We start from the raw sequence: 15318 nt of genomic DNA, 5'->3' as shown, positions 1-15318 counted from the left end.
AGCACACAGTGAGGGCAGATCTGTCTGTAACTGTGTGTCTGGCCTTGAGTGAGCATGTGCATGCCTGAGCAGTGAGCATGCCTCTGTATGTTTATGCAAGCATAGATGCACGTGTGTCTCTGTGTTTCTGAGTGTGTGTCTGTGTGTTTTTTGTTTTGTTTTTGTGAGGCAATTGGGGTTAAGTGACTTGCCCAGGGTCACACAACTAGTAAGTGTCAAGTGTCTGAGGCCGGATTTGAACTCAGGTACTCCTGACTCCAGGGCCGGTGCTCTATCCACTGCACCACCTAGCTGCCCGCTGTTTGTGTGTTTCTGTCTCTGTGTTTATGTGTGTACTTGTGAGCTTTGGAAATGCTGGTGGCCTCCAGAGAACTGTGTGAAGCCATGAAGGCAAGCTGAGCTGGTCCAGCCTAGAAAAATGAGCACCCAGGCTGCCTCCTGCACCAGGCCTGAACCTTTCCTGTCAGGCTGGAAGCTTGGTGAGATTGCCTTCCCCTTCCTTCCCCACCACATAACCCACTCCTCACTCCCCTAAGGGGTCCCTCCTCCCAGCCACCGTTTGCTCTTGCGCCACTGACAAAGGACAGTTGGGACTAGAACATCTTTGGGGGTGTTTGGAAGGGGAACTGGATTTGGGCTTCCTGCCAGCCCCAGAGGGGGCCCTGGGTCTGGCCAAGGTCATGAGCTCCCTGGAAGGAGCCCCTAGAGGGGTTTAGACAAAGTTGGGTGAGGGGTCCTGGGCCCACCTGAGGAAGAGAGTTCCCTGGCAAGGAACCACAAGAGGGGTTTAGGCAGAGATCGGATGACCGACCTCTGGGGATATTAGAGAGGAGGATCAGTGTCAGGCTGGGAGATGGTCTCACTACTGAAGTCACTTCCAGCTTTGAGATTCAAGGATTCTGAGGAGGCTTCAAAGTTATGATCCTTTGGGATCATAATCCCCTTGGAACTGGGATTAGAACTCCCTGGGGCTGCTCCAGCTGACTTGGTCTTCTCTTCTGCCCTCTCCCTTTCTGGCCTGTTGTAGGAGAGTAGATAGAAAGATGACGCTGCTTCCGAGCTTCCACATCCCATTATTGCCCCATTGCTCAGGGTCCTGGGTCCCTATATCCCACCCCCATCCAAGTGACCGAGGAAATAGATGAAGTAACAGCTCTCCAACAGCCCCCTGGCCTGTGAGGCAATTGCAACGAACTCTCCACAAGGGACTATAAGAGGAGAGATTAGGAAAGGGGTACCCACAAAGCCCCCAAGGCTGCTGCAGACATCCACTTGCCTACTTGCAGCATGGCATTTCTCTTTCATGGTACTTTCCTCCTGCTGCTGGTCTCCATCCGTGGAGGTAAGTTTTTGTCTATCTGTCTGTCTGCCTGCCTGTTTGTCCACCCGTCCAAAAGAGATCGAGGCTAGTGGATGGTAGATGAGGCAGAGTGGAAGGCAGGGAAAGATTCCAACCATAGAGATCTTCCACCTAGGCAAAGAGGAACAGTCATTTATTCATTCATACAAATATTATCACCAACGTACTTCTTAGAAGGGGATTAGTTACAGATCATAGAGCTAGGAGATGCTTTAGAATATGCAATATTAAAATTGGAAGACAGATAGATGGATGGGTGATGGATAGATGGATGTATGGATGGATAGATAGATAAATGGATGGGTGACTAGATAGATAGATGGATAGATAGATAGACAGATAGATGAATAGGTGGATAGAAGGATAGATAAATGGATGTATGACTAGCTAGATAAGTGATAGATACATAGATGATGGATGGATGAATAGATAAATGACTAGATGACTAGATAGATAAATGATAGATAGATAGATGGATGGATAGATGGCTTGCTAAGTAATAGATGATGGGTCACTTATTAAGTATCTACTATGAGTTAGGCACTCTGCTAGGGAGCCTCAGGACATAACATATAGACTATTAGAACTGGGAAGTGCATTAGAATATAAAGTATAGACTGTCAGAGCTAGAAGAAATCTGATAATACAGAACCTAGAATGTTGGAACTAAAAGGAACCTCAAAGAATAGAAAATAGGGGGCAGCTAGGTGGTGCAGTGGATAAAGCACTGGTCCTGGATTCGGGAGGACTTGAGTTCAAATCCAGCCTCAGACACTTGACACTTACTAGCTGTGTGACCCTGGGCAAGTCACTTAATGCTCATTGCCCCACCAAAAAAAAAAAAAAAGAATAGAAAAGAGTAAGTCAGAGCTGAGAGGAATGTTGGAATATAAAACACAAAATGTAAAACTAGAAGAACTTTTAACATGGAAAGTTGGAGTGAAGAAGAATTTCAGAAGATAGAAGGTGGCATTTCAAAGCAGGAAGGATCTTAGAATCTAGAACCTAGAATATTGAAACTAAAAGGGCTCTTAGAACATAGAATTCAGGGTGTACCAAAAGCCTAAGACTAAGACTTTTGGGACACCCTTTATTAGAGATTGAAGAGCTGCTAGGGTAAAAGACATGAAGCATGAACAGCTAGATGGCGCAGTGGATAAAGCACTGGCCCTGGATTCAGGAGGACCTGAATTCAAATCCGGCCTCAGACACTTTACACTTACTACCTGTGTGACCCTGGGTAAGTCATTTAACCCTCATTGCCCCACAAAAAAAATTTTTTAAAACATGAAGCATAGACTATTCAAAAAATGTTAATATCTTATTTTCCCCAATTATATGTAAAAACAATTTAAACATCCTTTTAAAAAATGTTTGAGTTCCAAATTCTCTCCCTTCCTGCCCCCTGCCCCCATTGAGAAGGCAAGCCTTTTGACATAGGTTATACATGTGTAATCAAAGCATAGACTAGTAAGATGGGAAAGGAGACTTAGAGTACAGAATGTCACAGAATGACACAGAAGAAGAGGAAAAGGTCCATCGCAGCCAGAAGAAATCTTAGAACAGAGGATGCTAGAGCTCACAGGGCCTTTAGAAGCTCAAATATAGAAATGTCAAAGCTGGGAGGAGCCTTAAGACACAGAACATAGAATTTCAGAGCCAGAGGCGTAAAATGTCAAAGGTGGAAAGATCTTAGAACATAGAATACAGAACTTCAGAGCCAGAAGCATAGAATGTCAAAGGTGGAAGGATCTTAGAACATAGAATATAGAACTCCAGAGCCAGAAGCATAGAACATCAAAGGTGGAAGAATATTAGAACTCAGGGTATGGAATGTTGAAACTGGGAAGGTCCTTAGAACATATGAAATGTTCAGAGCTATAAGGTCTAGAACATAGACTATCTGAACAAGAAAGAACCTTTGAGCATAAGGCACAATATCAGAGTTGGAAGGAACCTCAAAACAGAACATATGATGATAATAATCACTGGTATTTACATGGGGCCTTCAGGTTTGCAAAGTGCTTTACAATTAATGTCTTAGTTGATCCTGACAATAACCTTTGAAGGTAGGTGCTCTTGTTTATCCCCATTTTACAGATGAGGAAATTGATGCAGGCAGAGATTAAGTGACTTGCCCAAGGTCACACAACTAGTAAGCATCTGAGATTGGATTTGAATCCAGATTTTCTTTATTTCAGGACCAGATCTCTATCCACTGCCTCATCTGTCTGTTCCTGTTAGAACAGCAAGGGGCCTTAAAACATAGAACTAAATATAATGTCAGAACCAAAAGGGTCTTTGGAACATAGAACCTATATAATAATAATAATAATAATAATAATAATAATAATAATAATAATAATAATAATAGGTCTTGGGGAAGCTAGGTGGTGCAGTGGATAAAGCACTGACCCTGGATTAGGGAGAAACTGGACCTGAGTTCAAATCCAGCCTCAGACACTTATTAGCTGTGTGACCCTGGGCAAGTCACTTAACCCTCATTGCCCCACCAAAAAAAAAAGTTTAAAAATAGGTCTAATATTCTGTTAGAAAATAAAATATTAAGAACTGGGAAGGATCTTTAGACCATAGGTAGACAGCTGAGATAGTTTTGATTGATAGACCCACCAGGGTGTAACCTTGGACGTCACCTTTTTGGGATTTAGCTTCCTCCTCCATAAAATGTAAAACTATCTACTCTGCAGAGGTATTACAAGTCTCAGATTAGATTTCATGGGGGCAGCTAGGTGGCACAGTGCATAAAGCACCGACCCTGGATTCAGGAGGACCTGAGTTCAAATCTGACCCCAGACACTTAACACTTACTAGCTGTATGACCCTGGACAAGTCACTTAACCCTCACTGCCTTGGGGGCTGGGGGAGGGTGGGGTGGAGATTTCATGCCTCATTTTAGCGATATAATGCCTGTGAACTAGCATTTATGCCATCCTGACCCCACTCCATCACTGGCCCTTAAGAAGGTCCCACTCACATGGAATGGCAACATCCCAGAGGCCACGTCATCCTTCACCATCTTGGTCTCCCTCTTCTGGGAAGCTTTCCAACTTATCAATGCTTTTCCTAAATAAGACACCCAATTCTTCTGCTGCCAGATCCCATACTTGAGCTTCCAGGCCACTAAAACGGCATCATCACTCTGAGGCAAATGACACTCTAGTCATGCCTGAGCCATCTTGCTCTTAAGAAACTGATTTTTTACACTCAAGCATATTTGCCATGTATCCCAGTTAAATTTCATCTTACTAGTTTCACTCCAGTGTTTGAGCTTGTTAAGAACCTTTTGATCCTCTACTAATCTGATAAGCATGCTGCTTAGGAGACAATGAGGGGGTACAGTGGATGGGCGCTGGGCCTGGAGTCAAGAAGATGAGTTCAAATCTGGCCTCAGACACTGGCTAGCTGTGTGACCTTGGACAAGTCATTTAAATGCTGTCTGCCTCAGTTTCCTCAACTATAATGTGGGTATCATTTGTTTTGCAGGGCAATGAGGGTTAAGTGACTTGCCCAGGGTCACACAGCTAGTAAGTATAGTGTCTGAGGCCAGATTTGAACTCAGATCCTCCTGAATCTAGAGCTGGTACTTTATCCACTGAGCCACCTAGCTGCCCCCAGTGTGAGTATCATAATAGCACCTACCCTTTAAGGGTATTGTGAGGATAAAGTTAGATTACATAGGTAAAGTGTTTTGCAAGCCTTGAAGAGCTATATTTAATAATGAGTCATTATTATAGCTTTGTCTATTTATTTAATTTTTTATGGGGCAATGGGGATTAAGTGACTTGCCCAGAGTCACACAGCTAGTAAGTGTCAAGTGTCTAATGCCAGATTTGAACTCAGGTCCTCTTGAATCCAGGGCCAGTGCTCTATCCACTGTGCCACCTAGCTGCCCCTGCTTCCTTACTTTTTAAGGATGAAACAGTGATGATCTTTCCCCTGGGTAGCTAGGATTTCAGGATGAAGCTTCTGGGGAAGGACAGTCACAGGTTCAGGGATGGAGCATCTAAGAGAGATGTCAGGAGGCAAGGATTCTGAGAACATTGGGGTCTGTTACAGATTCACTGGGCAATATTGGGAAAAGTAACAACCTCTTTGAGCCCAAGGGTGGTTGGAGGCAGAGGATGGACATGACTGACAGTGGGTAACAGGAAGGAGAAAGGAGAAGCTTTGGTTTAAAAAAAACTTATTATCCATCCATACATCCAGACACACATTTTTTTTTGTGGGGCAATGAGGGTTAAGTGGCTTGCCCAGGGTCACACAGCTGGTAAGTGTTAAGTGTCTGAGGTCAAATTTGAATTCAGGTACTCCTGAATCCAGGGCCAGTGCTCTATCCACTACACACATATTTTTTTTTCCTTTTTAAAAAATTTTGTGTGTGAGAGGCAATTGGGGTTAAGTGACTTGCCCAGGGTCACACAGCTAGTACGTGTTAAGTGTCTGAGGCCAGCTTTGAACTCAGGTCCTCCTGAATCCAGGGCCGGTGCTCTATCCACTGCGCCACCTAGCTGCCCTACCCACGCTGTTTCTTTACAAAGTCTTGCTTATATGAACTGATGCAAAGCAAAGTGAACAGAACCAAGGGAACAATGGACACAATGACAGCAAGACTGTATGATGATCAGCTGTGATAGACTTGCCTCTTTTCAGCAATATGATGATCCAAGACAAGGCCAAGGGACTCATGATGGGAAATTCGCTCCACCTCCAGAGAAAGAACTGATAGATTCTGAATGCATACTGAAGCAGACTTTTAATTTTTTAAATTTTTTCTTGTTTTGTTTTACAACATGGCTAACTTATTTTCCATGATTTCACACATTAGAGCTGATATCACATTTTTTGCCTTCTCAATGAGTAGGGGAGGGAGACAAAGAATTAGGAACTCAACTTTTAAAAAAATGAATGTATATGTGTGGGGGCAGCTAGGTGGCGCAGTGGATAGAGCACCAGCCCTGGAGTCAGGAGGACCTGAGTTCAAAGCTGGCCTCAGACACTTAACACTTACTAGCTGTGTGACCCTAGGCAAGTCACTTAACCCCAATTGCCTCACCAAAAATAAAAAAATAAAAAGTTAAAAAAAAAATATATATATATACATATATATATATGTGTGTGTGTGTGTGTGTGTGTGTGTGTGTAGGAGGGGGGGGCAGCTAGATGGTGTAGTGGATAGAGCACCAGCCCTGGATTCAGGAGGACCTGAGTTCAAATCCGGCCGCAGACATTTAACACCTACTAGCTGTATGACCCTGGCCAAGTCACTTAACCCCAATTGCCTCACACAAAAAAAGAAACAGCGTGGGGGTGGAGGAACGGCTGGACTTTTCCCCCTCCTTCTGACCTGACTCTCTGATCCTATTAGGTCCAGTGCTGGGCGCGGAAATCGTGGGAGGAAGACAAGCTGTGCCTCACTCTCGCCCATACATAGCATCTCTGCAGCAGCGCAATCACTTCTGTGGGGGGACGCTGATCCATCCTCAATTTGTGATGACTGCTGCCCACTGCCTGAGTGGCATGTGAGTAACCAAAGGGGTTAGGGCTGAAGGCACCTGCCCCAAGGAGCAGGTGAAGAGAGGGTACTGACATATAGCTGCCTGTGAGAAGGCAATGTATGGGGATGAGCTCTACTACGGAGCTCTGAAGAGTGGGAGTGGTATACTAGGGAACATCCAAATTCTAACATTCTCTGTTCTGACATTCTATGTGTCAAGGTTTTTCTCAGCTCTGACATTCTGTTTCCTAAGGCCCTCCCAGCTCTGCCATCCTGTGTTCTAAGGGCCCTTCCAGCTCTCACATCCTGTGTTCCAAGCTTCCTCTCAGTTCTGACATTCTATGTCCTAAGATCCCTCCCAACTCCAACATTCTGTGTTCTAAGGGTTCTCCCAGCCCTCACATTCTGTGTTCTAAGGTTCCTCCCAGCTCCAATATTCTGGGTTCTAGGTCTAGCCCATTTGATGTCATGTGTTCAAAAGTCTCAGGAATTCTTACCCAGGTCAGGGGGTAAGTGAAGGGTTCCCAAACTCTTGCCAGATGCCTATCACTGAGCTTGTGAGACACAGTCATCCAAAAAAAATCCCATGATTTTTTTTCTGTGCCCAAAATCTTTGGCAATTTTTGGTGAAACCCAGCAGATGAGATTTCATATGATAGCAATAGGTGCTGTGGAAAGAACACTTCCTCTGCAGTGAGAGGACTAGGGGTTCAAATCCCACCCCAGGTACTCTCCCTACTTGTGTGACCCTGGGTGAGTCACTTGATTTTCCCTGAACCTCATCTTTGTCAACTCTAAAATAAAGGTTCTCAACTAGACAGCTTCAAAGATTCCTTCCCTTTCTAAATCTATGAATGCTCAATTGGAAATTGGAAAATCTGAATTTCGGTCCCAGTTGTGCTCTTAAACATTTATCAAGCACCTACTCTGTGTGGGGCATTGTGGTAAGCACATAGTTGGTGCTTCAAATGCTTATTGACTTGACTGCTTAGCCACGTGGCCTTGAGGAAAATCCCTTCTTTGTCTCTGGGGCTCAGTTTCCCCATCTTACTCTGACATCCCAGGAGGTAATGATTCTGTAAGAAGAGGGAGGAGATGCTTGCTAGCTGTGTGACCCTGGGCAAGTCACTTAACCCTCATTGCCTTGCAAAAAACCCCAAACAAACAAAGAAGAGGGAGGAGAGGAGATAAGACTCTTGGAACCAAGTCAGAGCTGAAGTTTTCAGAACATCCCTGCCCTTACTGTCAAGCCTGTGCTTTGCTTCCCCTTTTTCCTCCCCACTGGCCTAAGGGGTGGAGTGAAGCCCATTGGCGAGGGTGTCTGGATGCTCCTTGAGAGCTAGAAATCTGGATTTTACAGCTGGTTGAGGCCTTGGACAGTGGCTAGTTGATCTCTACCCAGCTAGGCCTCTCCTATATGGTCTTTAGCTCTTCGTTCCAAGCTTTTCTTCTCAACCTAGGAACCCTCAGCGTGTGCAGGTGGTGTTGGGAGCCCACAACTTGAAAAGGCGAGAGCCCACCCAGCAGAGGTTTCAAATCCAGAGAGTCTTTGAGAACGGCTTCAACCCTCAGACTCTGCAGAATGATATTGTAATCCTGCAGGTATGTGATGTGGGGAGCAGTGGGGGATGGTGTCTATGACCCAGAAGGGCCCGAAAGCTGGGATCCAAGCAAGCTCCGTGTCTCAGAGGGTTAATAGAAAAGCCAGAAGACCAGGAGACCACTGGCACTGAGAAGCTGTGACTTTAGGAGTCATCATCCCTGAATTTTGGGCCTGAATTTTGACATCTGTAATATGGTCACCATGATGCACTTCTTCCTTTTTTCCCATCCAGAGCTGCTGAAGAGAAATTGCTTCATTAACCAAGTGCTATAGAAATGGGAGATAGGGTTCTTATTTTATGAGCAGACTCTTGGCAACCATAACTCACTTTCCCAGAAAATGGGGCTTTATTTAAGGTCCACAAAACACTTTTCTTATAACAAAGCCCTATCTGTACCACACCCCTATTGCAAAGGCAACAAATACACTGGAAAAAGCTCTGAATAATAATTATTAACTAAGTCAGGACAATCGGGGCACTGTCCCAGAGTGCTGAAGTTTGGAGGGCACAAAAAATTCAAAATGATGATTTTTTAAATTGTGAATTAAAAAAAAAATAGTTACATTTACATTTTGACAGCCCTTTCATTCCTTTATCAGAGTAGATTCTAGTTGCAAGAACTGAGGCTCCATGAAATAGTGGCTAGGGCAATGTAGTCAGAAAACCCTGGGTTCAAATCCCACCTCAGACAACTAACTGTGTGACTCTGGGCAAGACACATACACTCCACTTACCTCAGTTTCCTCATCTGAAAAATGAGAGGGTTGGACCTGATGACCTCTTGAGTCCCATCCAGATCTAAATCTATGATCCTATGAACAATTGATTTAATTAATTAAGCTAATTAAACTAGGAAACTACCAGATGACCTGGCTCCCTGCTACTCCCATCCCATACTCTCCTCACCTCTCTCATGACAACATCAGAAGTGAAGGATAAGGGGCAGCAGATAAAGCAGCAGCCTTGGATTCAGGAGGATCTGAGTTCAAATATGGCCTCATACACTTGACACGAGCTGTGTGACTCTGGGAAAGCCACTTAACCCCTATTGCCCCCCCCAAAAAAAAGTGAAGGATGCTCTGTAGGTAAAGGCCTCCTTAGCAGCAGCCTCACTATGTGTTAGGGCCTCTGTCTCCCTACTATGGAGCTGTGTCCCTGGGTCTCTTCCTCTGTTCTATAAAGGGTCTCTCATCCCCTCTGGGGGCTGGTGTCTTGGGGTCCCTCCCTTCACCACTCCCCTCCCTGACCCTCCCCCAACTACAGTGGATTTGAAGGTTCATTAATATTTCTTACACCCAGAGCCAAAACTGTGAGTTACAGCTCTGCACGAGGGTCGGGGATCAACTGAGTTTGAGTCCTGTCTTTTCTGCTTGCTACCTGTATGACCTTGGGGCAAATTGTTTAATTTCTCTTTGCCTCAGTTTCTTCATCTATAAAACAAGGGTGGGCTGTACAGCCTTTAAAGTCTCTCCCAGTTAGCACAGAATCCTAATTAGGCAGGGAAATGACAGATTACCTTCATTTTCACTTTCCTAGTTTTGACTTCCTCCACTGTGACAAGAGAGGGCTGAGGCCTAACCAACCACTAGACTGAGGCTTCATCTCTGTGTTTGTTTTTGCCTCCTCCTCCTCCTCCTTCCCCCAGCTGAACCGCAGAGCTACCATCAATGCCAATGTCCAGGTGGTCCAGCTCCCCCAGCAAGGCCAGAACTTGGAAGCTGGAACCCAGTGTCTGGCCATGGGGTGGGGCCAACTGGGCAACAACAGAAACCCACCTTCGAAGCTGCAGGAACTCAATGTGACCACTGTCACCAGTCGCTGCCCCAGCCACAACCTCTGTACGCTGGTACCCCGACGCCGAGCCGGAATCTGTTTTGTAAGTATCACTCTATCCCAAGTCTGATCCTGCTCCCAGACCCTAGTTCCTGTCATGCACCCCTGAGGAGAACATCCAATTAGACTTAACAAAACTTGGTACATAGGAGCATGATGGGATATAGAGGAAAGAATCCTGAATTTGAAGCAAACGGTTCTGGGGTGGGGGTGGGGGGGGGGCGGACCTAGGTGGCACAGTGGGCTGGGACAGTTTGTTGGAGGTAGAGTCAGAAGAACCCGAGTTCAAATCCTGTCTCAGACTCTTGCTAGCAGTGTGACCCTGGGCACCTCCCTTAACGTCCCTCAGCCTCAGTTTCCTCATTTGTAAAATAAGGACAGTAGTTATCCCTCCAGCAAGGAGACTTTCCCCATTGTGGTTTGATATATCAGGGGTCGGCATAAGAAATTAAATGGGGATTTGGAGGGGAGTTTTGAAGAAGCTGCAGACAATACTCAAAGGTCAGATGACACAGAAAAAGTTTAGAAAGTCAGAAATGCATAAAATATCTGTATAGTATTGTATACTATCAACCCCCATTTTAGAATAAGGTATTGTAAAACACCCCAGAAAAGAAAAAAAGACAAAATTCAGACTTCTCTGGGACAAAGGGAGGGCCAAAACATTTCATGTGGATTTTTCAGATTGAGGGGGTACTGTGCCCCTAAACCCTGAGTTGTGGAAGGGATAACTGTATAGGGGACACCTCCCTGGGTTGTTGTGAAGCCTGAGTGACATAATATGTGTAAAGTGCTTAGCACAAGTGCCTGGTACACAGTGGATGCTCTATAAATACTTGTTCTCTATGCTCCACAGTGAGAGGGTGGGACTAGGTGAGTTCTAAGGGTCTCTTCCATCACAAGTAAAGTTCTCTTAGCATTCTGGAGCTTCCAGACTCTGAGGGAGGCCTGTCAGATCAAAGAAAAAAAGCAAGAATCTGGGCTGAATGATGGGGATGGGGCACGAAGTGCTTAAGATGCAGGAGGGAAATAGCTCATTGTGGTGGAAAGCCCTCTAAACCTGTAGTCAAGAGACTTGGATTTGAATCCCACTTCTGCTAGTTGGGAGCTATGTGACCCTAAGCAGGCAACTGAGCCTCAGTCTCCTCATCTCTAAAATGGACATAATAATGCCTTGGCCCTTAGGACTTAGAGCTGGAGACCTTCAGCACACAATTGAATATGACAACTGTTTATTAAGCACCTACTATGCACCAATTGCTGTGAAAGGTGCAGGTACATGAGGACAGAAACAAAACATAATCGACTGAGTGAGATAATATTGGCAAAGTGCTTAGCACATTGCCAGCTCATAGTAGGTGCTATATAAATGCTTATTTCCCTCCCCAGTCCCTGCCCTCAGGAGCTTACCTTCAGTTTTTTTGTTGTTGTTGTTATTGTTGTTTTTTAGTGAGGCAATTGGGGTTAAGTGACTTGCCCAGGGTCACACAGCTAGTAAGTGTTAAGTGTCTGAGGCCGGATTTGCACTCAGGTACTCCTGACTCCAGGGCCAGTGCTCTATCTACTGTGCCACCTAGCTGCCCCACCTTCAGTTTTTTAGGGAACAGAGATAGGGAAAAGAACATGTACACAAATGAATACATACAGAATCACCTGAGAAAGGTGAGAAATCAACAACCAAGGGAATTAGAGAAGATATTACTGTGACTTTAAGGGGAAAAGGAAGACTGAGGTTCTAAGAGGGAGATGAGGGAGGAGGGCATTCTAGACCTGGAAGGTATACTATGCAAATGTATGGAAGAAGGAGATGAAATATTGAGTTCAGACAAAAGCTAATGGTCTGGTTTGTCTGGAATGAAGATGAAAGGGAGTAATATGAACGAAGACCAAAAAAGGTTTCTAGGATGTGAAGGGCTTTAAATGCCAGGCTGAGGAGTCTATATTTTGACTTAGAAACAAACTTATTGAATGAACTGGGAATGCCTACCACAGGGTAGAGAAGATCCAGGAGATACATAATTACAAGCTTTAAATAGTCAAAGAATTTGTTGCGTGGAAGAAGGGTTAGCTTTTTCTGGTTGATCCGAAAAAGCAAAAACAGGAGCTTTGAGAGGGTGGAAATTGCAGAGACCAATTTAAGTTTGCTATTGGGAATAGCTTCCAGAAGTGGAATGGGCTACCTCCAGAAATAATGAAAAGACTCTTTAATGGAAGTCTTCAAGCAAAGGCTAGATGACCACTGGAAAAAGGATTAATGTCCAGACTGAGGTTGCACTGGCTGGCATCCGAGGTTCCTTCTAACTCATGCATTCTGTAATTCTTCAAAGTACCCGAAGATTGCTGTCATAGTTCTAAGTCAAGGCTGTGTCACTTCTTCAATATCATTTAGCATCACAGGTACAGATGAAGTAGATGGTGGGCATTACGCACAGTTGAAGATTGATAGGGAATGAATAGATAGAAGTTAAGGGTGGAAAGCAATTTATAAGTGAATTGGTTAATTACAGGATGGAGACCGGGAAGAACAGGAGGTGAGGCGAGGACAGGAGTGATAGATAAATCCTGAGCACAGGGAAAGCTAGAGGAACCGATGCATTTGGTGAGGATGGAAAATAGTTTTAGGAGGAGTGAGGCACAGGGAGAGACAGAAGGTGGGGAAATTATGATCAGAGCAGAGCTGAGCTCATGGTGGTGACAGTTATGGGCAATCATGAGATCTAAGGCATCTCTCCTCCTCCTCTGTTGTGGCTGGCTTGGAGTGAAGATGCAGGTAAGAGATGCTGAGGAGGCTGATGAATTGGGAGACCAGGATGTCTGAAGGGACCTCAATATGTCCCCAAGTATGAGGGCCTGGACTGGGCTTGAGAGGAAGGTAATGTGCCAGGTACTCACCTCCTTCCTGGAGAAATGAATTGAAATATCTTGGGGGAGGGGAATGTGAATGGAATAGTAGAGAAAGTGAACCTCAAAGGAGCGTGCTGGATTTGGCCTCAGGGTTGGAGGAAAGAATTTCAGGGTCTGAGGCCTGAAGGATGGGATGCACTACTAAGGAGGGAATGGAAGATCCAGGGGAAATCTATCATTATTATCACCAGCAAACACTGACAACATTGGAGGCTCATATATATGATAGTACGACAAGAGGCACAGGGACTGGTTATGGTGGTGGTGGTGGTGATGATAGCTAGCATTTCTATAACATTTTAAGGTTGGCAAAATGCTTTACAAATATTACCTCATTTGACCCTCACAACAATTATGATCTGCATTTTACAGATGAGGAAACTGAGGGTGAGGCATGGTTAAGTGACTTGCCCAAGGTCACATAGCTAGTCTGAGGCTGAATTTGAATTCAGGCCTTCCTGACTCCAGATCCATTGTTCTTGGGCACTGTGGTACCACCTCACTGTCTGTACACAGAGTATAAAGCTCTGTCTCTAGAAAGGGCAAAGGGGGACCCCCTTCCAGAGTCTGAGCATGAGAACGACATGGATATTGATCCAGTTATGCTCTAGAAAGGTTATTCCACTGAGTTGGGGGCCCTTGGATTTAACAAGCATCTATTAAGTGTCTACTATGTGCTAGGCACTGTGCTGGCTGCTCAGGCTACAAAGACAAAAATAGACATGGTTCCTGCCTTCAAGTAGCTTATAATCTATTGGAGGGTAAGGAAGAAATGGCATGGGGGCTGGACTGGAAGGCCTCTGAGGTCCCTTCTAGCTTTAGCTGGATCCCATGAACATGGATTCAGATACATGAATGCAAATATTATCAAATGATCTTCCCAAATTTGAGTCCTGTAAGGTGAGTGTTTCATTATTCCCATTTTTCGGATGAGGAAACTGAGGGTGAGGGAAGTGAAATAGCTTGCCCCAAGGTCACTCACCTTTTAAATGTCTGAGGTAGGAATAGAACTCAGATCTTTTTGGCTCAGCACTCGTTCTTGATGCCACCTGTAATTTGAGGGTGGGTGGAGTACCAACAAGTGGGGTACTCAAGAAAGACCCCTAGATGGAGGAGGCGCCTGAGCTGGGCATTACTGACACTCTTCACACATTTCCTCAGCTATGACTCTGAGAAATCCCTCCCAGCTTGGAGATCAGGGAAGGCTTCCTGGAAGAGATGCCCCCTGAGTTGGACAATAACAGATGGGAAGGATGTGGGTAGCCAGGGGATATATGGATATGGGATGCAGGCAGCTGGAAAAGAATAGGGCTGGGTGGAGGCAGAATGGGGTTGGGTAGGGATGAAATTGAGAGGGAGAAAGGATGTATTCCTGGACAACTTGAACCAGTTGGTAGTCTCAACTGCAAGGAGCCCATATCAATTATGGGCTCAAGCGGAGAAGAGGAAACTGGGTAGTCAACTCAGTGTCTCTCCTCACCTCTTCCCCAAACCCTGGCCAACCCTTTCTCTTTGTCTTCTCCAGGGAGACTCTGGGGGACCCTTGATCTGTAATGGAGTAGTCTACGGCATCGACTCCTTTGTTCGAGGAGGCTGTGCCTCTGGCTTCTTCCCTGATGGCTTTGCCCGGGTCTCCCAGTATGTCCAGTGGATTAACTCCATCATACGGCCTCGGAGAATCCACGCCCAGTGGTCTTGGAGAAGGAAAGCCACACGGAGGGAGGGGCTTTTCTAACCCACTTTACCCTCTCCCCACCATGCTGCTGCATACATATGTATACTTTCCCATACCATAAATGTCACAATAAAACTGTCTCCCAATTGTCTTCTCTAGTTGGCATTTGAAAGTCCTCCGACACATTTCTTCTCACTTCCAAAGTATGTATGCTGTCACCAGGTGGCAGTCATGTCAAAGTGGTCCAAACCTAAGGTGGGCTTCTGAGATTCCTGAGTTTTTTCTATGGAAATAGTCCTCTCGCCAGTAGGATAAAGAAGTCTATTATTAAATAGCACAGAACCTCAGAGGTTTTGTAGTCCAAACTCTACCTAAACAAGATTATCCTCTATATTATTCCTGGTAAGTAATTGACCTAGGCTTGAAG

At 45.1% G+C, this 15318-nt stretch overlaps 1 protein-coding gene across 1 annotated transcript; it reads left to right on the top strand.

Moving 5' to 3' along the window:
• Positions 1 to 1191: 1191 nt before the first annotated feature.
• ELANE (elastase, neutrophil expressed) lies at positions 1192 to 15056 on the top strand. Its single transcript, XM_043980161.1, has 5 exons — positions 1192 to 1342; positions 6747 to 6900; positions 8336 to 8477; positions 10125 to 10355; positions 14742 to 15056. The coding sequence occupies exons 1-5, from the start codon at positions 1288 to 1290 to the stop codon at positions 14949 to 14951; spliced, it is 792 nt and encodes a 263-aa protein (XP_043836096.1). The 5' UTR covers positions 1192 to 1287; the 3' UTR covers positions 14952 to 15056.
• The last annotated feature ends 262 nt before the right edge of the window (positions 15057 to 15318 follow it).

This window comes from Dromiciops gliroides, chromosome 1, assembly GCF_019393635.1.
Source record: "Dromiciops gliroides isolate mDroGli1 chromosome 1, mDroGli1.pri, whole genome shotgun sequence".
In the NCBI taxonomy this organism is placed as follows: domain Eukaryota; kingdom Metazoa; phylum Chordata; class Mammalia; order Microbiotheria; family Microbiotheriidae; genus Dromiciops; species Dromiciops gliroides.
The sequence above is the reverse complement of the archived record's forward strand: the minus strand, read 5'-3'. Positions and strand labels throughout refer to the sequence as shown.

Coding starts and splice junctions, on each gene's coding strand:
- ELANE (XM_043980161.1), top strand. CDS start 1,288: ATGGCATTTCTCTTTCATGGTACTTTCCTCCTGCTGCTGGTCTCCATC. Junction 1,343..6,746: donor GCTGGTCTCCATCCGTGGAG/GTAAGTTTTTGT, acceptor TGATCCTATTAG/GTCCAGTGCTGGGCGCGGAA. Junction 6,901..8,335: donor GCCCACTGCCTGAGTGGCAT/GTGAGTAACCAA, acceptor TTCTCAACCTAG/GAACCCTCAGCGTGTGCAGG.